Here is a 20,799-nt window from a genome sequence, read left to right as displayed (position 1 = left end):
TCAGTGAGTTCCGAGCGGTTTTAAGGCCGGCAGGGGGTGAAAAGGAGAAAACTTCACAAGCAAGTTCATGGTCAAACACGTCCCGTGATTGAGACACAACACCTGGCCAGGTAAGACAACAGATGTGGAACTTGTCTGCAAAGATCCATTACAATTGGAACAGGAACCCAGAGTCGGAGGCGCGGCTTTTAAGGAGAGTCGTCAAGACGAGCTGAATGCCAGAGAAACGCAAAAACAGAAACATAGAAATCCTCCTTGTCTGCTCCAGGGATTTGATCACAGCATCATAGAGTTTGAAGGGATCCCAAGCGTCATCTGGTCCAGTGTTTCCCAGCCTTGGGTCTCCAGCTGTTTTCAGACTACAATTCCCATCATCCCTGACCATTAGTCTTGCTGGCTAGGGATGATGGGACTTGTAGTCCGACCCAAGGCTGGGTCTGATCCAGCCCAGCCCCCTGCGATGTAGCTATCACAGCTAAGGAACCCCTGAGATAGGGCCACCCGGCCTCATTGCCTTAAGCAGGGCCACAGCTACGGTGTGGGAGCTGTTACGGAAAAATCTGGGTGTGAGGCTGCTCAGTCACCTAGCTCGTCGGACAGAGCCCCCGGGTCCCTGTGGAATAAAGGAAGGAGTCCAGCCACCAACCGGAGCAAATAGCTGTAGACCAAGGAGTTGATTTTATATTATTTTTAAAGCTAGGTAACTTCCCTGAGCTGTCAAGTTGAAAGGATACATTCAGACATAATATTTGTAACACTGAACAACTTTAAAGATGTGCCCCCCCCATAATTTCCATAACACAGCAAAATATAAAAGTACTGTACAATAAAATGTCAAACATTAAAAACTTCCCTGGGGCCATGGGCTGCAGTCAAATATTGGCAACCCCTCGTGCAAAAAGTGAGCTCGGCTGGCAGGGGGCTGGTGGGAATTTGTAGACCAAAACATTGGGAGGGTGCCAGGTTTCTGACAAAACGTTAGGTGGAGAAAACTGTTCGATCATGGAGTGGACACCTTTGGAAATGGGCTTGCCTTGAGGCTGGATGGCCACCTTCCATGTATGATCTAGTTGAGATTCCTGTCTTGCAGGGGGTTGGACTAGAGGACCTTTGGGGGTCCCACCCAACTTTACAATTCTAGGTTGGCAAAGGCTGTTCTGCCAGCCAAGCGACCAGGGCTGCAGACATTTCGCCAGGAATCTAAGTATGCAAAGTCGGCATGCTGAAGGCACGCATTCCTTTCCTTTCATAAATTCAAGCAAACAGGTGTGCGGCTGAACACGGGCAAGACGGCTCTGTGTCAGCTCCAGGCACTGGAAACAGAAAATAGGCCAGCGAACCCTCCGAAAACACGCACAGCTGCAGAGTGACGCAAAGGTCAGCCTCTGCCCTCTCCCGGACCTCGCCCTTTGCACCCGCCCCTCTGCTGGTATCCGAAATAGTCTCACCCAGCAACCCCTGCTGAGCTTTGTGTGGGGCCCAGGGCAGATCAACAGAAAAATGTATTCCCCTCCATCATCCACAGACTCCTTTGGAAGGTGGCAGACTCTCCTTCATGGGGGGTTTTAAACAGCCACGTGTCGGGGATTCGGTAGCTCTGTTCCTGCATTGCAGGGGGTTGGAATGGATGGCCTTTGGGGTCCCTGGCACCTCTGCAATTCTATGGTAAAGGTAAAGGGACCCCTGACCATTAGGTCCAGTCGTGGCCGACTCTGGGGTTGCGGCACTCATCTCTCGCTTTCTTGGCTGAGGGAGCCGGCGTACAGCTTCCGGGTCATGTGGCCAGCAGGACTAAGCCGCTTCTGGCGAACCAGAGGAGCGCAGAGAAATGCCGTTTACCTTCCCGCTGGAGTGGTACCTATTTATCTACTTGCACTTTGCCATGCTTTCAAACTGCTAGGTTGGCAGGAGCAGGGACCGAGCAACGGGAGCTCACTCCATGGCGGGGAATCGAACCGCCGACCTTCTGATTGGCAAGTCCTAGGCTCTGTGGTTTAACCCACAGCGCCACCCGCGTCCCGCAATTCTATGATTCTCCCATTATTTGAGGATGGCTCTCCCACCCGCCGCTTCCATCTCCTGTTCTCCCAAGCTCCTTTCACCTTTCCTAAGAGGATGGGAGGCTCCAGGCCCCCCCTTGGGCAGAGCAAAGGCAGCAACTTGAATCAAGGTCAGGCCTTGGAAAGCAGGAGACGAGGGGGAAAGGAGGGTGGGGGAGAAAAGAGAGAGAGGCTTTCAGTGCCTCTGAAGAAGCCTGGCATTGACTCATTCCCCGAGAGCGCCTGGGGCTGTGACAAGCGGCGTTCAGCTCGCCCCCCCCCCAGCCACCTGGGCATGCAAGATCCCACGCAGCACAGCCTCTGAGTCAGCTCAAGAGGGAGAGCAGTAAAAATAAACCCAGGGCCCACTTCCTTGCCCCCCAGCCAAGTCACGCTGGAGAAGAGGCACAGAGAGAGAGATGGCTCAGCTGCGTGCAGAGAAGGGGCACAGCTTCCCAGCATGCACTGCTCCCTCCTGGGGGGTGGCTGCCCAATAACGCCTATGGAGCTGGATCCCCCTGTTTGGGGCAAGGCCCTGGGGAGGAAGAGGGTGCCCGCCAGGTACCTGGGCCTGCAGGCAGGGGCTGAGTTCTCTCGGGCTGAGTTTGGCCAGGCACTCCGCGTTGAAGGTCCAAAACAGGCCGCCACGTGGGCCAGAGGGGGAAAGGCCTGCCAGAGGGGTGTCTGCAAAAGGAGGGGGCGGCGGGGCCCTCTGGTTTCTCCTCAGTGAGGACTGGGTTCCTCTGCCGCAGCTGAAACACAAGAGACAAAGACGCCCAGAGTCAATCTTGAGGGTGGGAGAGTTATAGATTTGGTCCTCCCTCCTCCCTTTTAACATAAGAACATAAAGAGAGCCTGCTGGATCAGGCCCATGGCCCATCTACCCAGCATCCTCTTCTCCCAGGGAACTACCAGGTGCCACTTCTGGGAAGTCCGCGAGCAGCAATTGAGCACAAGGACAGCCCCCCCCCCATCTGTGGTTTCCAGAAACTGGTATCTGAAAGCCTTGCTGCCTCCAGGTGTGATGAGACGATTATACGATAATCTTGTATTGTATTGTTTTGTTGAATTATTTTTCTTTCTTTTATACCCTTTAAACTGTTAATAAATATTATTTTTTTAAAAAAGATTATACGATAATCTTTATTGTCATTGCCCCATACGGAACAATGAAATTGAAAAAATCTACATAAGACCTTCAAAAACCAACAAGCCTGCTATCCCAGCTATCCCAACCTGGTTAGCCCCCTAAAAACTCTGATACCCCATTTTTAAATACAATATACTCCCATAGGGACTCCTTACATTGCATTTCAAACCAAAATCGCATTTGGGTAGAAACTGTTTCTCAGGTGGCTAGTCCTAGTCTTTATAACCCTGGACCTTCTTCCAGAAGGCAGGAGCTGAAAGAGATCATTTCCGGGGTGCGCACTGTCCTGCGCTATCTCTGCAGCTTTCTTATGGCACCTGGAAGCGTAGATTTGATCCAAGGTGGGAAGAGCGCACCTGATTATTCTCTCCGCAGTCTTTATAACCCTGGACAGCATTGTTTTTCCCCTGACTGTGCAGCTCCCAAACCACACACACAGACCATAAGTTAATACACTCTCCGCAGTACAATGGTAAAATGCCATCAACAGGTCCTTTGAGAGATTGTTTTTCCGGAGGATTCTTTTTTTTTTTATATAAATTTTTTTATTGGTTTTTCCACATATAATATAAAACAATACAAAGGACAAACACAAACAAACAAACATATAAACATGTATAATTTCATAGATTTTTTCATGTACCCAATTTCAGCGACTTCCCCATGCCCCCCTTTTCTGCATCTCTATTTTAAACTTTTTTTCCAGCAACCCCTGATCCAAATTATAATTAATTCCTTTCTTTAACCTCTTTCTTTCCTCTTATCCAATCATTTAACGCTGCAAATCTGTTATGCTTTACCCATGACATTTTAACACTCAGTAATTTTGCAAATATTTTTAAGATAAAGTTTAAATTTCTTCCAATCTTCTTCCGCCGTCTCTTTCCCTTGGTCACGGATTCTGCTCGTCATCTCTGCTAGTCCCATGTAGTCGATCACTTTCGTCTGCCACTCTTCCAGTGTGGGTAGTTCTTGTGTCTTCCAATACTTTGCTAGTAAAACTCTCGCTGCTGTTGTAGCATACATAAAAAACATCCTATCTTTCTTTGACACCAATTGGCCTACCATGCCCAGGAGAAAAGCCTCTGGTTTTTTGTGAAAGGTACACTTAAGCACCTTCTTAATTTCATTATAGATCATTTCCCAGAAGGCCTTAATCCTTGGGCACGTGTTTTTCCGGAGGATTCTCAGATCCAGCCCAGCCACCGATAATCCTCCACGAATTTGTCTGATCCTCTTTTAAAGCCACTCCAACCAGTGGCCGTCCCTGCCTCCTGTGGCAGGGAGTTCCACAGTTTAACCATGCAGACTTTCTGTGGTCTGCCCTGAATCTTCCAGTTTCATTGGACGCCTATGAGTGAGAGCTCATGTTACGAGAGAGGGAAAAAAATGTTTGCCCATCCACTTTCTCCATGCTGTGAGTAATTTTATGAACTCCTATCGTTTTGCCTCTCACTTGCCTTTTCTCTCAACTAAAAAGTCTGTAACGCTGCAGCCTTCCTTCACAGGGGAGTCTCTGCCTCCCTCCCCTTGATCCTTTCGGTTGCCTTTTCCGGGTCCTCTTCCAACTTTCTGAAGTGAGGCACATCACTCGCATCCGAGGCATCGGAAATTAGCCTGGCACAAGGACAGTGGTTGGCACGAGCCTTGGGGGGGAATCAAAGACAGAGGGGCTTTGTCCCTGGAACTGGGGCTAAAGGGTTCTTTGTGGAATGGGGGGTTTGCTTTCTCTCTCTCCCCCCTTCCCCCCGCCTGGCCTTCCTTTTCACTCCCAGCCATCTTCACCCCCCTTGCAAGCAACGTCCGAGTTACTGGGCAGGCTTCCCAGCCTTCTCACTGCCCCTCCATTCATGGACCGCTGGCTTCTTGGCTATATGAGGTGCCATTGCCTTTTGCAGCCGAGAGACAATGTAAGAACATCGGCACCTGCAGGATCAGACCAAAGGCAGGGGTGTAGGAAGGGGGGCGGTGGGGGCGGATCTCTCCAGGTGCCCTCACCAAGGGGGGTGACATTTGGCACACCACCCACCCGCGACTCCCAAGCCTACCCCAAGCCGTAGGGGTAAGGCAGGGAGCTGCGCTGCTTTGCTGGCGACATTCCCCCCTTCCCCCTTCGTTCTGACAGCTTGGGGGAGGCTTGGGAGTTGCGGGCAGGTGGCACACCAAATGCCCGCCATGGGCAGCTCACTACGCCCCCCTGAGCGTCTTGCTCCGCCCCCGGCTGCAGGGCGCATGTGCCATTTGAGCACGCCCACTCCTACTCCGCCACTGGCCAAAGGGAGCCCGTTTAGTCCAGCCTCCTGTTCTCCCCGTGGCAAGCCGGGTGCCCCCAAAGGGAAACCCGCAAGCAGGATTCGAGCACAAGAGCCACACTTCCCCCTCCTGTGGTCTCCATCATCAAGGATTTAGAAGCACCGCTGCCTCCGACGGTGGAAGTGGCTGGTAGTGGTGTAGTGTAGTGTGGTGTAGTGGTTAAGAGCGGTGGACTCGTAATCTGGTGAACCAGGTTCGCATCCCCGCTCCTCCACATGCAGCTGCTGGGTGACCTTGGGCCAGTCACACTTCTTTCAAATCTCTCAGCCCCACTCACCTCACAGAGTGTTTGTTGTGGGGGAGGAAGGGAAAGGAGAATGTTAGCCGCTTTGAGACTCCTTCGGGGAGTGATAAAGCGGGATATCAAATCCAAACTTTTCTTCTTCTCTTCTGGTAGCCACTGAAAGCCTTATCCTCCATGAATTATAAGCACAAAAGAGCCTGCTGGGTTAGGCCAATGGGGAACCACATAGTCATAGCACCACAGAATGATAGAATCGTGGAGTTGGAAGGTACCCCCAAAGGCCATCTAGTCCAACCCCCTGCAATGCAGGAATCTCAATGAAAGCATCCAAGACAGATGGCCGTCCAACGGAAGTCCAGCATCCTGTTTCCCCAGTGGCCAACCGGAATCCTGTGGGAAACCAGCAAGCAGGATCTGAGCACAAGAGCGCTTCTCCCTCCTGCGGTTTCCAGCCCTTGGTATTCAGAAGCAGCGTGGCAGAGTGGAGCCTCCATCAAGGCTGGCAGCCACCGAGAGGCCCATCAGGATCTTCCTAGAAAGCCTTCCTTGCCAGAGAGGGTGTGGGCCAGAGCGCTCCGCTGAGCCCCTTCTGAATCTCCTTCCTCCTCCGCTCACCAGCCCCACTGCCAGCTGGCTCACTGCTGCCGCCGCCACGGCTCCACGTGGGCAGGACTGTGGCAGGTACCAGAGGAGGGAGGGACGTGGCCCGTGCCTCTGACTCAACTCTCCAGCTGGCAGCAAGCGAAGCTGCAGCAAGGAAGCGTGAGGGCCTCTCGGGTACCCGCCTCCCGGGCCGAAATGCACCCTCGCCCAGAAGCCCCACACGAGGGGCACTGGAAGAGTCAGACGCAAACAGGGATGGGAGCAGAGACGGCTTGTGCTCGCTTATTCCTCACTGGCCCTGAAGGGAAATATTCCCAGCAAATACAAATGAACCGTAACCGATTGTGTTTTTATCCCTGTTTGCAAGGTGTTTGCTTTGTGTTGAAATGAACAGTCACATTCACACCATGCACTGGAAGGGCTACGATGCGGCTTTAGACGGTTGCGGCTTTCCCCAAAGGATGCTGGGAAGTGTAGTCTGTTCTCAGTGCAGAGAATCAGTAGGAGAATCCCCGAAACCCACCCCGTTCCCCTCACAGAGCTAAGATTCCCAGAGTGGTTTTAATAACCAATTCCTCTTTCCCAGGGAACTCTGGGTATTCTAACAACTCAGTACCCTCAACCGACTACAGCTCCCAGAATTCTTTCGGGGGTAGTCATGACTGCTTAAAGTGGTATCACAATGCTTCAACTGTATGGCCTGAATGTGGCCCTAGTAATTAAGGGTGTCGGACCAGGACTGGGGAGACCCGGGTTCAAATCTCCACTCTGCTATGACGTTCACTGACATTCAAGAAGCTTCAGGCTTTACCTTGGCTGAAACTGAGAGCTGACTGAGAGCTGTTTGGGGCTCCAGAGCTACAATTCCCAGAGTGGTTTAACAATCAATCTCTCAGCAATGGAACTTACAGAACTTTCCCACAATGGGACAAACCACGGTGCTTTTGGCGGGAGGCGGACTGCAGCGGAACGGAAGCAGCGTCGCACCTTGTGAATGCCGTGCAAATGGAAAAGGACACCTTCTTCCACCTGTGCGCCCTTCGCAGACACACTTACGTTTCACGGCCAGCAGGGTGCTTCCGTGGCAGCAGGAGACGGAGGCCACGAGGCTGGGGTGAGTCTCTCCCAGCTGCACGGGACGAGGGCTCCGGGGCTCTTCATCCTTCCGCCCCAGGCGCCCCCTGGCACTTTTCCCCCAGGTGTACACCTCGCCATCTGGGGAGAGAGGACGTCCGCAGCAGGTTATGGTGACGGGGAGGCCAGGCCAGACCCCCTCGGGGCCCACTGCACCGGAAACCAAGCCCCAAACCCCGCTCCACCCCATCAGCTCACCTGCTCCCACAACAGTGGTGAAGGCGTCGCCACAGCCCACCATGGTGACTCGGACAGTCTGGAGCCCCTCCACCAGGTAGGGGGTGCGGCTGGCACGGCAAGGGATGGGGCCCAGCTGTCCGTGTTGATTGCTGCCCACAGTGTAGCACTGGCCCGTGGCTGGCAACAGAAAAGGCAGAAGGGCAGGGAATAGTGCGACTCCTTCCTGCTCCTGGGTGATTTCTGAGCCTTCACCCTGACTTTGCCCGGCGGGCTGCAATTACTCAAGGGCGAATTGAAGACTCTGCACATGCTCAGAGGCACCCTAGAAGAACCTCCAGCCAACGTGCCCCACCAGAATGCCGGCATCGTCCCAGCTGGCTGCCGCCACCCCCCAAGCGAGGTGTCTTCACCCGATGCTCACCCGTGACGACTGCTGAGTGAGCCGTTCCAATGTCAGCCCACACAATGGCCTCTTCGCTCAAGGGGGCTGAGCAGGCGCAGCTGAAGACAAGGGCTTCCTCCACCTGGTCGGTGGCGAGGGGCTCCCCCTGGGGCAAGATCCTGTCCAGGCCTAGTTTGTTATACCTGGAGGGGAGGGGGGGAGGGGAGGGGAGGTCAAGGGAGGGCCAAGCTGCAGAACCACCCTCTGTTTGCAAAACTCTGCCTCCTCTGGATTTGGGAGACTCTGGCCTAGCAAAACACAGGATCCAACCAGACTTTCCTTGCCCCAATCCAGATTCAGCTCTTGGCCAGGAAGGAACAGGAGTGAGCTGTGTCAGGCCCTGGAAGTAGCTGTTGATATGAAGCCTCTGGTTTGGCCCTGCCTGCAGGCCTGGCTTCCCACTCTGGCCAGGTCAGCAGGATCGGACCTTCTGCTTTATGGCATTTGTTTCACTACCCTCCCTCCCCGATACTCCTGTGACCCCACCACCACCACGACACGGTCCCCCCGCCCTACCTGTTGCTCCCACAGGCCAGGATCTGGTTCCTTCCCGTCAGAATCATGGAGGCGTCGATACCGCAGAGAACTTTCTGTGCTTCGTGGTCTGGTGGGATGGAGACCTGCTGCGGGGAGTTGTGGGACTCCTGGGTCCCCAGCCCCAAGCGCCCTGGGGAGAGAGGGAAGGGGTGGGAGGTGATGATGATGATGATGATAATATTTTATAATTATTATAATAATAATGAATTTCCCCAGCCACTCTGGGCGGCTTCCAGTCGAGTGTTACAAACAATACAGCATCAAATATTAAAAACTTCCCTAAACAGGGCTGCCTTCAGATGTCTTTTAAAGAGAAGATAGCTGCTTATTTCCTTCACATCTGAAGGGAGGGCGTTCCACAGGGTGGGCGCCACCACCGAGAAGGCCCTCTGCCTGGTTCCCTGTAACTTGGCTTTTCGCAATGAAGGAACTGCCAGAAGGCCCTCGGTGCTGGACCTCAGTGTTCGGGCTGGACGATGGAGATGGAGACGCTCCTTTAGGTATACAGGACCGAGGCCGTTTAGGACTTTAAAGGTCAGCACCAACACTTTGAATTGTGCTTGGAAACGTACTGGGAGCCAATGCAGATCTCTCAGGATGAAAGGGAGCCAAGAGAACAGGCAGCCCCACCAACCCAGTGCGCCAACGCCACTCACCATTGTCCCCTCTGCCCCACGCAAAGATCTCCCCTTCATTGGAAACAGCCAGGACGTGCGACGCCCCGCAGGCCACGTGCGTGATCTCGTAGCCCAGCAGGGCCTCCACAATCTTGGGCTGCAGAGGGGGAAGGCAGCAACTGTTCAAGCAGTCTCCCCCCACAAGTCCTCCCTCTCTCTCCCCACCCACCCAGCCCCTTTCTTCCTGCCCCACAACTGCACAAGCCACCCCCACCCGCATCCCCAGCTGGCGGACCTGCAGCCAAATTTGCCGGGGAAGCATTGCCGCCTCCCAGAAAGGAAACCCTTGTACGCCAGGCAATAAAACCATCAGTTCAACGTGTTTCTATCCTGCCTTCATTCTGTCCTTAAAACTATGGAATGGCACACTAAGGAACTTGCTCCCGCGGGAGGCAGGGATGGCCACAAAATAGGATGGGTTTAAAATTCATGGGTTTTGGGGAAATTCATCGAGGAGACGGATAATGATGGCTAGTTGCCAGGAGGGCTGTGCTCTGTCCTAAGAAGAGCCGGCTGGATCAGGCCAGGGGTCAGTCCAGCATTCTCTTCTTCTTTTTTTAAAAATACTTTTATTGTGCTTTAAACAAATACAGATAAATATAAATAACCAAAATTACAAAAGAAAAATCCTTAATAATAATAATGATGATGAAAAAAGCTAAAAAACTACAAAAAATATCAAAGTACATGGTATAGAACATAAGCCATTATGGGAAAGAAAAAAGGAAAAGGAAAAGTGAAGGAGGAGGAGGAGGAAAAGAAAAGAAAAAAGAAAAAAAGGGGAAAAAGAAAAAAGAGGAAGATGAGCCAAAACACAAGAAGGCTCATCTATTGTACGCTTCCGTCAAGGTCACAACAGATCATTATTCTTATCAAATCTCTCTAGCTGCAGTCCATAGAATCCCTCATCTTGGTATCAGGGAACATTTCCCTATGCGGCATCATTCTAAACAGAACGAGGTCTTTCTTGAGGAACCCTTATCAAGAACCCATTTTCTTCTCACAGCCGCCAACCAGATGCCTCTCCCTTTCTGGGGCTTCCAGCAACTGGCACTCAGTAGCATAATGATGATGATGATGATGATGATGATAATAATAATAATAATTTTTATTTATACCCCGCCCTCCCCAGCCAAGACCGGGCTCAACACCAGGTATAAAAACAATTGATTAAAATACAACTTAAAAACAAGATTAAAGCACATTAAAATGCAGCCTCCCTTCAGTAGAAACTCAAATAAAAAACTTTTTGGGGATGAAAAAGGTCAACTCTTCACCAAGGCCAACTATCCAGACTGGTCCTACGTGGGCCAGAAAAAAGCCAGGGAAGTCCCCAAATAGGAGTTCCATCACTGAAGGAGAAAGGAGAAAGGAAAGAGGGGAAGGGGATCAAGTTGATTCCAAGCCAAAGGCCAGGCAGAACAACATAGAACAGCCATTGTGTCGAGTAGCCATCGACAGCCCTCTCCTCCACCCTTGGCGGGCACCCCTGCCACCTGCAGGAGTTTCAAAGTTTAACTATGCGCCACGTAAATGACTTTCTTCTATCTGCCTTCAACCTTCCAGTGTTCAGTTTCCCTGGATGTCTCCAAGGTTGGTGGCAATAGATGCTTCTGAGCACCAGTTGCTGGAACCCCCGGAGGGGAGAAGGCTCTTGTGGCCATGCCCTGCTTGCGCGCTTCCCTTTGGGGGAATGTGGCTGAGTGCTGTGAGAACAGGAGGCTGGGCTAGATGGGTCCCCTAGGGCCAGACCCAGCAGCCAGACCCAGCTCCTGTTCTTGTGATCAGGGTACAGCAGCAGCCACAGGGAGGAATTCTGGCCTCCAGGGAATCTGGGGAAAGTGGCCAAACCAGCCCACCAGCCTAACGATGCTCAGGAATTGAGCCGTGGCCAACCTGGGTGACGTCTGTGAAGGTCTCGTGCCCCAGGCACCCACTGCTGCCGCTGCCAAAGGTCAGGACAATCCCTCGGTCTGCAGGGGGAAAGGAGAGCTGTCAGCACAGTCCAGAGCAGAGCGTGCCAAAGGAAGGAAGGAAAAACGAAACACCTTCGCTTCCTCATGATCAAGGGGGCAGTGAGTGTGAATGCATGCAATCCCCAAACAGAAATAATGGTGGGGCCAGATCCCTGTGCAACCATCCCTTACACAACTGCTGCCCTCCACTGACAAGCAGGAAAATAATAATAATAATAACAACAACAATAATAATAATAATAATAATAATAATAATAATAATAATTAATTTTATTTATACCCCACCCTCCCCGGCCAGAGCTGGGCTCAAGGTGACTAACACCAATAAAATTTCAGTAAAAACATAATAAGAAAAAAGTAAAAGAAAAAGAACAATTTAAAATACAGGTTAAAATGCAATTTAAAATGAAGCCTCATTTTAAAAGTCAAAACCATAAAGGTGAGGGAAACACAAGGATCAGACTGAGTCCAAACCAAAGGCCAGGCAGAACAGCTCTGTCTTGCAGGCCCTGCGGAAAGATGTCAAGTCCCACAGGGCCCTAGTCTCTTGTGACAGAGCATTCCACCAAGTTGGGGCCAGCACTGAAAAGGCCCTGGCCCTAGTTGAGACCAATCTAACCACCTTGTGACTTGGGACCTCCAAAATGTTGTCATTTGTGGACCTTAAGGTCCTCCACGGGGCAGACCAGGAGAGGCAGTCCTCTCCTGTGCCCTGACAGCCCCCTTAGCTTGTCTTTGTTGTACCTGTCAGGCAGGTGGTGAAAAGGTCCCCACAGGCCACAAGCTTGATGGTCACCCCGGACTGGCCCTCCAGGAAGCGGCAGACAAACTGGGGCTGCAGCTGCTCAGTGGCCCCGGGGAGCGAGGGCCCCCCCGCCGTGCCAAGTGGGGGCGGCTGGTGGAGAGAGAGAAAGAAAACAGCAGGAAGAGGGCGTGTTACATTCCTGCCCGGGTCCATCGGAGCAAACTGGGCCTAGTTTGAATGGCGGCTGGTGGCAACAGGGTCAGGGCTCAGAGACGCAGCATCCAAAGCAAGCAGAGATGCTTGTGCATGTGCAGAACGCACTGAAGTGTCCTGGCTGCCACAACCCGCCCTGGGGGAGGGGAACATCTGGGGCTAACAGCAAGAGAATACAGGCCAGGAGACATTGCCACCAGGCATGTATGAGCCCCAGGGGCCTAGCATGAATTTTATTTATGCAACCTTAACTGGCTAGAGGGTTGCCTAGGGCTTGCTGATCAGAAGGTCGGTGGTTCAGATCCCTGCGATGGGATGAGCTCCCGTTGCTCGGTCCCTGCTCCTGCCAACCTAGCAGTTCCAAAGCACATCAGAGTGCAAGTAGATAAATAGGTACCGCTCCAGCGGGAAGGTAAACGGCGTTTCCATGCACTGCTCTGGTTCGCCAGAAGCAGCTTAGTCATGCTGGCCACATGACTCAGAAGCTGTACGCCGGCTCCCTTGGCCAGTAAAACGAGATGAGCGCCACAACCCCAGAGTTGTCTGTGACTGGTCCTAACGGTCAGGGGTCCCTTTATCTTTAACTGGCTAGATTTCAACCACACAAGGTTGACATTGCTCAGGTTAACTGTGCATAAGATGTAATCGTACTGTACAACGAAACACAGGGCCCAGGAGTTTCAAGCAGAAGAACAAGCTGGTCTAATGTAAGGCATATTTAGAGATTCTCAGTCAGCCTGCCTTCCTGCTTTCCATGATCCCCAGAGCTGGGAGGCGGGTAGCGAGGGGCTCCTCACCCACCCACGAACCTGTGGGACCCCTCCTTGCCCTCTCACCTCCCACAGGATCAGCCGCCCAGATTTGGTCACGCCCGCCTTCTGGGTCCTTCCGGTGGAGACCTGCACCACTTCGGTGTTCAGCATGGGCAGGCGCAGAGGGAGGGTGATCCCGCCCCCCCAGGTGTAGACGGAAGATGGGGCGGGGGGGATGCCTGGCCTCGCCGAGCCGGCTCTGGAGCCTGGGTCCAAGAGAAAAGCCCTGTGAGTTAGTGGACCTGGGGGGCGGGGGAAGTGGGGAACCCCCAGACTCAGGAAAGGGGAGGTTGGTGGTGTGGAAGGCCATTGTTATCCGTGAGAAGAGGATACTGGACTGGGTGGGCCATTGGCCTGATCCAGCAGGACAGAAAATAACAGTAGATAATAATAATAATAATAATAATAATAATAATAATAATAAAAAAAAAAAAATTATTTATAACCCGCCCTCCCCAGGCTCAGAGCGGCTAACAACAATAAAAGTAACACAGCATTTTAAAATCAATTAAAAGATAACTTTCAATATCGGAAGGATGCATTGACCATACATGCCCTTGTCAGCTGTGGTACCCCAAACTAAAGCCTTCACACACACTCCACCCCGGTTGTGCCCTCTGGGCCACTGGGGAAGGACCCCAGGCAATGTCCCCCCCCCCAATAAAGAGTGTGCAGTCCTCTTCCAAAGGCCTCCCACCTTACCTCTGGCTCTAGGGCCGACGGCTCCTGCTCCCACCCTGCCGTGGGTCACTGGTGGCACAGCGGCCAGCGGCTTCTCGGGCCTGGGGGGGGGGGAGAAAGAGGATGAGCTTCTCTCAGACAGCGGTGGCAGGGAAGGGCTGCAGCTCAGAGGCAGAGGATCTGCTTGGCATGCAGAAGGCCCCAGGTCTAAGGCCCAGTGGCAGCATCTCTGGGTAAGGCCCGGGAAGATTCCTGTCTTAAAACCTTGGAGATCTGTGACTCAGTGCAGACAATGCTGAGCTAAACAGGGCAATGGGCTGACTTAGACTAAGGCAGCTTCCTGTATTCCTATTTCTAAAAGGAAAACGGAAGGGACTTCTGTTGAAGGATGTTGATAAGCTGGAAGGTGTGCAGAGGAGGGCGACCAGGATGATCAAGGGTCTGGAAACAGAGTCTTAAGAGGAACGGTGGAGGGAGTTGGGGATGTTTAGCCTGGAAAAGAGGAGACACTGAGAGCCATTTTCAAATATCTAAAGGGCTGTCAAATGGAAGAGGGAGCAAGCTTCTTTTCTCCTGCTCTAGAGCAGGCATAGGCAAACTCCAGCCCTCCAGATGTTTGGGACTACAACTCCCATCATCCCTAGCTAACAGGACCAGTGGTCAGGGATGATGGGAATTGTAGTCCCAAACATCTGGAGGGCCGGAGTTTGCCTATGCCTGCTCTAGAGGGTAGGACTTGAACTAACGGCTTCAACTTACAACAAATGAGATTCCAACTCAACATCAGGAAGAACTTTCTAACAGTAAGAGCTGTTTGAGGTGGAATGGATTCCCTCTGAAAGACCCTCCTTCCTTGGAGGAGTTTTTAAGCAGAGGTTGGATGACCACCTGCAACTGATGCTATAGCTGAGATTCCTGCATTGCAAGGGGTTGGACTAGAGGACCCTGGGGTTCCCTTCCAACTCTACGATATTATGATTCCATGGTTCTTCATGCAGTGCATGGCTAAAGGATGGAACTCCCTCCTGCAGGTATGGCCAACAATTTGGATGCCTTAAAAGAGGACAAATTCATACAGCGGAAGGCTATCAATGGGCACCAGCCATGATGGCTCTGAAGCAGCCATGCTTCTGAATCCCAGCTGCTGGAAACCAAGGGAGGGGAGAGGGCTCTTGCGCTCATGTCCTGCTTGTGGCCTTCTCATTAGGGCATCTGCTTGAGAACAGGATGCTGGGCCAGATGGACCACTGGCCTGATCCAGCAGGCTCTTATGCTCTTCGTCTGGAACCATGAGGACTAGAATCTTACTTTACAGCTCTACAGCAAAGGCCCTTCTTTCAAAGCCCTGGGCTTGATCCTCGGTGGCACCTCCAGGTAAGGATAGCTCAGCTGGTATAGGATGAGACTCAGTCTCAGGGTTTTGGGCAAAAGGATTCCTACATGGCAGGGGGTTGGACTAGATGACCCTCGTGGTCCCTTCCAATGCTACAATTCTATAATACTGTGACTAGGAACATCCCCTGCCTGGGAGCCCAGGGAGTCACTGCTGCCAGCCAGTGCAAGCCCTACTGAGCTAAGTGGGCCCATGAGCTGAGTGTTCCTGGAGGAGGGGGCGTCAGCGCCACCACATGGGCCCAGGACTTGCCTCCTCATCCTGACACTGCCGACGTCGGTGTAGAGGTTGAGGAGGGGCCGGGCGCAGATGGCCTCCGCCATGATCTCGTTGAGCTGGGGCCGCTTGGAGGGGTCCAGGTTGAGCAGGCTGAGGATCAGCTGGCGCAGTTCGGGGCTGTAGCGGTCCGAGATGGGGGCGAAAGTCCCACTCATGATCTTCAGGACCAAGGCGGGCAGGTTCTGTGTGTGAATGATGGCAGGACAGTTAGGAGAGAAGGCATGGAATGCCGCCTTGCCATACAGTAATAGGCAAGGAGCGGCCAGCGCCAACCCAGCAAGGCAGGGCACATAAAGGAGACGCTCTTTAGCTTGAGAAAAAGGAAGGAAGGAAGATGGTGAGGGGACGTTTGTGAAATCGTTGACTAGACCAGTGGTTCTCAAAGTGGGTGATGCTGCTCCCAGGGGAGGGAGATTCCCTGGGGGGCCCTCAGAGGCAAGGGGGGCACTGGAGGCGGGGCCCTCAAGGCAGGCTGATCACTTATTTCCGATTGACCAGGCTGGAGCCTAGAGCGAAACACCTTCCTTGCTTTGTATTCAAAGGTTTACTGCTTTTATCACTCTCAAAGCTATTTCTTTGGGTCACGTCTGTTTGCCACAAGTCACAAGATAGCCAATTATTGGTAACATATATTGATTTTCTTAATAAACTAGTTATAGCACATCTGTGATAGGTGAAGGTTTGTGTGTAACTTATATATTAAAAATTTTATACTATAAACCTCCTTCATCCTTATGGTTTTGTCAGTAAGAATGAGCCCAATTTTTCCATGCAGTATCTGGTATCAACGGATCAAGTTCATCAGTTCCGAAACTAAATAATTATAATTGGATTTTGAATAAACATGTAATTAATTGTTGCTGTTTTGAATGTTCTTGCAATATCTTCCTCATACCGCAAACCAGTATTCTGAACAATCCTTTTTTATAGGGTAGGGTGGGGTGCACTGGGGAATAATTTAGGGAACCATGGGGGCAGTGGCCTCAAAATGCCTGGGAACCACAGGACTAAACTGAGGGCCGGTTTATCTGACCTGGCCGTCAAGCAGTCTTTTGGCCAGGGGACCAGCTTCCTAGAGGCATGAAGCTGTCCCCTCTCGGAGACAGGATGCTGGACCACTGCACAGACCTCGACACAATTGTTTATGGGACCGAGGCTGAGCAGACAGGGCGTTCAGGACACAGAGACTGGCCAGCCCTCCACTCCAACCAGATTTTGAAGGTGTCTCCTTACCGCGGCCTCAAAAGCCCTCTTCAGGCTGGCCAGCTCGTAGAGCACACAGCCCAGAGCCCAGATGTCACTCTTCTGGTTGTAAGGCTTGCCCTCACAGAGCTCCGGGGAGATGTAGCAGGGAGTGCCCACCACCTAGGAAGCAACATGGATGTGCGAATGAGGCCCAGAGCAAAGGTGAAGGGGTGGGTATTACTTTCTCTTCTTTCTTGAATAATGCTATTAACCTTCTAATATTACAATGCCAAATCTGTTACTGTATTTTCTGGCGTATAAGACTACTTTTTAACCCAGGAAAATCTTCTCAAAAGTCGGGGGTTGTGTTATACGCCAGCTACAGCAGCAGCTCCTGCAGCAACTCCCCACCAAAGGATAAAACGATAGCAAATTAAATCGGAGGACACCAAGCTCTCTAGATGAAGCAGAAATATGCTTGAAAATTGGCCCCAGAAGCCCCCAGCCACTGGGAAGTGGAGCGGATTTCCGAGCTGGACTGGAGACTGGTTTTTTAAATTTTTATTTGGTGTGCGTTAGAAGAGGGGTAGTCTTATACAGCGAGTATATCCCAAACTCTATATTTTAACTGGAAAAGTTGGGGGGTCGTCTTATACGCCCAGTTGTCTTATACGCCGGAAAATACGGTATATATCAAATATCCTTGTTCCCCAAGAAGAAAATGAATGAATGAAATAGAAACAGGGAAAAAAGAACGCGACGTGTGTGACGGGAATCCTTTAACAAAAAATCTGATTGTGCTGAGAATAAATTTAAAAGATATAATCATTTACAGTGTCATTCCAGAAATGTAAGAATAGGGCCCACTTTTCAATCCATTTTGTTCTCTTGATTATTTTTTCTGATGTGTGAGATTTACCCTTAAAATAAACTTTATCATTAAGTTTTCCTTAACCAATACATTATGGGGACGCGGGTGGTGCTGTGGGTTAAACCACAGAGCCTTGGGCTTGCCAATCAGAAGGTCGGTGGTTCGAATCCCCGTGATGGGGTGAGCTCCCGTTGCTCAGTCCCTGCTCCTGCCAACCTAGCGGTTCGAAAGCACACCAAAGTGCAAGTAGATAAATAGGTACCGCTCTGGCGGGAAGGTAAATGGTATTTCCGTGCGCTGCTCTGGTTCGCCAGAAGCGGCTTAGTCATGCTGGCCACATGACCCGGAAGCTGTATGCCGGCTCCCTTGGCCAATAAAGCGAGATGAGTGCCGCAACCCCAGAATCGGTCACAACTGGAGCTAACGGTCAGGGGTCCCTTTACCTTTACTAACCAATACGTTACAGTAGGAGGATTGTATTTTTCCAGTTCTGTACAACACTCTTTCTTTCTTTTTTGGGGGGGAGGGAGGGGCAAAAAGCCCCTCTATCCAGAGACAGGATCAGTTTCTCCCACCCCAAGATCCATATCCACATTCAGGACCCTCACAGTGTGAGATGACAGCAGGCCTCCCTGCTCATAGAGATCCTGGTGCCTCAAGCTAACTTCCGGCTAATCTATATTCATTCATTTATTAAAAGGTCTGTTCCCAAAAGATCCCAAGTTGGGCAAATGACAAAACAGCAAATAAACAAATCCACACGCGCACACACATCCCCATAAGAAATAATAAAAACTTATCTAAAAGAATTTATAAACAATCAAATATCCTCACAGCTAATAATTTCAATGCTGCTAGGAAAGTCTCTTTCACCCATTCAGTGCCTGTTAGAATGATTGTTCTTTAAAATTCCTCCCGAATTTTTCATAACACAATTTGTTTTAAACCCCAGGACCATGCAGTGAAGGGCGAGTAAGAAACCAAAGAAATTAATCCAATAATAATACCAAATGACCTCATGAGGGAGAGCATTCCACAAACAGGGACCCACCGCTAAGAAGGCCCTGTCATGGTGCAGTAGCACATTGGCTGCCCTGTGACTGACGCCAAACCTGGCCAGTCCAGAGGCTTCAAATTACCGGCCAATCGCAGGGGGAGGGACATGGTCACCAGGAGTTGCTATCAGTTGTTCTCACCGTGTAAGCTTTGCTCTTGCTACTGAGGATCTTGGAGATGCCAAAGTCCCCAATCTTGACGATCATGTGGTGCTTGTCCAGGAGGATGTTCTGAGTCTTGAGGTCCCGGTGGAGGATCTGCTTGGCGTGGACGTGGTGGAGGGCCAGGAGGATCTGGACAAAGAAGTGGAGGATGGTTTCCTCGTCTAGGAGGGAGTTGCCCCTCTTGTGGATGAACTCAGCCAGCGTCCCACCTGGCAGGGAGCAAGCAGAGAGAGGCCAGCATAATCCCTGGGCCGTGGTGGGATTAGCGAGGGGGCTGCTAAGAGCCAAGGGGGTGGCAGGTGGGCACAGGAAGTGAAAACAACTACCAGACTTTCTTTGAAAAGCTGGTATCATTGAATCAAGTTCATCCATTTTGTTGAATTAAACTGAATAGTTCCTATATATATTCTGAATAGTTCCTATATACAGTGGTACCTCGGGTTAAGTACTTAATTCATTCCAGAGGTCTGTTCTTAACATGAAACTGTTCTTAACCTGAAGCGCCACTTTAGCTAATGGGGCCTCCTGCTGCTGCCACACCGCCGGAACACAATTTCTGTTCTCATCCTGAAGCAAAGTTCTTAACCCAAGGTACTATTTCTGGGTTAGCGGAGTCTGTAACCTGAAGCGTATTTAACCTGAAGCGTATGTAACCCGAGGTACCACTGTAGTTTTAATTGAATTTTGAATAAACGTGCAATTAATTGTTACGGTTTTGAACTTGACTGTGTTATCAACTTCCCTACAAGGCTGTTATGTACTGAGTTGAATAGGATCCAAAATGCAGCAGTCTGATTGGTCCTAGAACTATAGGATCCAGAATGCAGCAGTCTGATTGGTCCTAGAACTATAGGATCCAGAATGCAGCAGTCTGATTGGTCCTAGAACAATAAGATCCAGAATGTAGCAGTCTGATTGGTCCGCAGGAGCCACCCAATCCAACTCCGGGTGGAAGTGAATCTGCTATCTGATTGGCTGTCAGGGAACTGCCATCTGAGACGCAGGAGGTGAAAGGGCTCACGGAGGGTGAGAGAGACCATTCAGCTGAGGAGGGGACCAGCAGGGGGAGAAGTGGAGTTCCAAGGGAAAGTGAGTCGGAGGGAGGGCTCAGAGACACTTCGAGCGAAAATAGTGGGGAGGTTTCAGGACCTCCTGTAGGGACACCCACTCCTCGCCGGAAACTGTCACGCCGAGAGTCCAGAAGACGCGTTTCCGTTAAGGAGCTTTTATGCTGGAAGAAGTTCCGTAAACGCCCACTGTCCGATTCAACGAGCGACTGATGGAGCCATGCTTAAGGAGCTCCGTCACAGACAGAGGTTTGTGGACTTAGCCAAACTCTGAGGGACTAGGATTTTACGCACAAGCAGCTCACCATCCCATCACAGCAATCGGACAGTCCCTGAAAGCAGCTTGTGCAGAGAGGCATCATGAGCAACCCAGCCGGAGCCGGGGGAGCAGGAGGAGCTGGAGGGTCCAAGCCTGGAAGAAAGGTACAGGGTGTTGGAAGTCCAGCTAGCACTGCAAACGGCGAGGCTAGAAGAAAGGAGGGCGCAGGATGCAGAAAAGGCAAAAGGCGCTACACTAGCAAGAAAGATGCCAGGATTGGTGCAGAAGTTTGGGGGGGACCCCAGGAACTACCAAGCCTTTAGGACAGAGATGCAGTATGCTCTTGAACTGCAGTTTAACGACTTTCCCGACGAGGCATCGCGAGTGGCGTTTGTGATTGGCCATCTCGAAGGGGGGGCGAGAGACTGGGTTAGACCCCTGATGGCAGGGAATAGTGAAATGCTGAAGGACACGAGGAAGTTTTTTCGCGCCATGGATTTGATGTTTTCCAGCGAGATTGAACAGGGACTGGTGCGCAGACAATTGATGGCTTGCAAACAGGGTAGCCGATCGGTGCGTGAGTACTGGACTGAGTTTACAATGTTGATACATAAATTGGGATGGGACCTATCGGCGGAACCCATTCAAATGCTCTTTGAAGAGGGGCTTTCTTCGGCGGTGAAAGACGAACTTTCCCGGGCGCCCAGGGCGGAGTCTATGGACCAGCTGACCAAATCAGCGCTGACCATTGGAGCGCGCCAGGAGGCAAGAGCCTTGAA

At 51.5% G+C, this 20,799-nt stretch overlaps 1 protein-coding gene across 3 annotated transcripts in view; it reads right to left on the bottom strand.

Moving 5' to 3' along the window:
• Nucleotides 1-20,799, bottom strand: part of NEK8 (NIMA related kinase 8) — a 53,605-nt gene that overhangs the window by 22,165 nt on the left and 10,641 nt on the right. For 2 of the 3 annotated variants that reach the window (XM_053367214.1, XM_053367211.1), the window contains exons 3-15: nucleotides 18,671-18,903; nucleotides 16,652-16,783; nucleotides 15,392-15,600; nucleotides 13,768-13,847; nucleotides 13,090-13,271; nucleotides 12,040-12,190; nucleotides 11,216-11,292; nucleotides 9,299-9,416; nucleotides 8,622-8,772; nucleotides 8,085-8,248; nucleotides 7,682-7,840; nucleotides 7,406-7,564; nucleotides 4,390-4,835 (exon numbers count right to left, since the gene is read on the bottom strand). In XM_053367214.1, coding sequence (XP_053223189.1) covers nucleotides 4,777-4,835; nucleotides 7,406-7,564; nucleotides 7,682-7,840; nucleotides 8,085-8,248; nucleotides 8,622-8,772; nucleotides 9,299-9,416; nucleotides 11,216-11,292; nucleotides 12,040-12,190; nucleotides 13,090-13,271; nucleotides 13,768-13,847; nucleotides 15,392-15,600; nucleotides 16,652-16,783; nucleotides 18,671-18,903 — 1,874 coding nt within the window. In that variant the 3' untranslated portion in view covers nucleotides 4,390-4,776. Of the gene's footprint in view, nucleotides 1-2,604; nucleotides 2,792-4,389; nucleotides 4,836-7,405; nucleotides 7,565-7,681; nucleotides 7,841-8,084; nucleotides 8,249-8,621; nucleotides 8,773-9,298; nucleotides 9,417-11,215; nucleotides 11,293-12,039; nucleotides 12,191-13,089; nucleotides 13,272-13,767; nucleotides 13,848-15,391; nucleotides 15,601-16,651; nucleotides 16,784-18,670; nucleotides 18,904-20,799 lie in introns of those variants that run through there. The other variant, XM_053367212.1, reaches the window with a different exon arrangement.

The sequence above is a fragment of the Podarcis raffonei genome, chromosome 15 (genome assembly GCF_027172205.1).
Source record: "Podarcis raffonei isolate rPodRaf1 chromosome 15, rPodRaf1.pri, whole genome shotgun sequence".
In the NCBI taxonomy this organism is placed as follows: domain Eukaryota; kingdom Metazoa; phylum Chordata; class Lepidosauria; order Squamata; family Lacertidae; genus Podarcis; species Podarcis raffonei.
The sequence above is the reverse complement of the archived record's forward strand: the minus strand, read 5'-3'. Positions and strand labels throughout refer to the sequence as shown.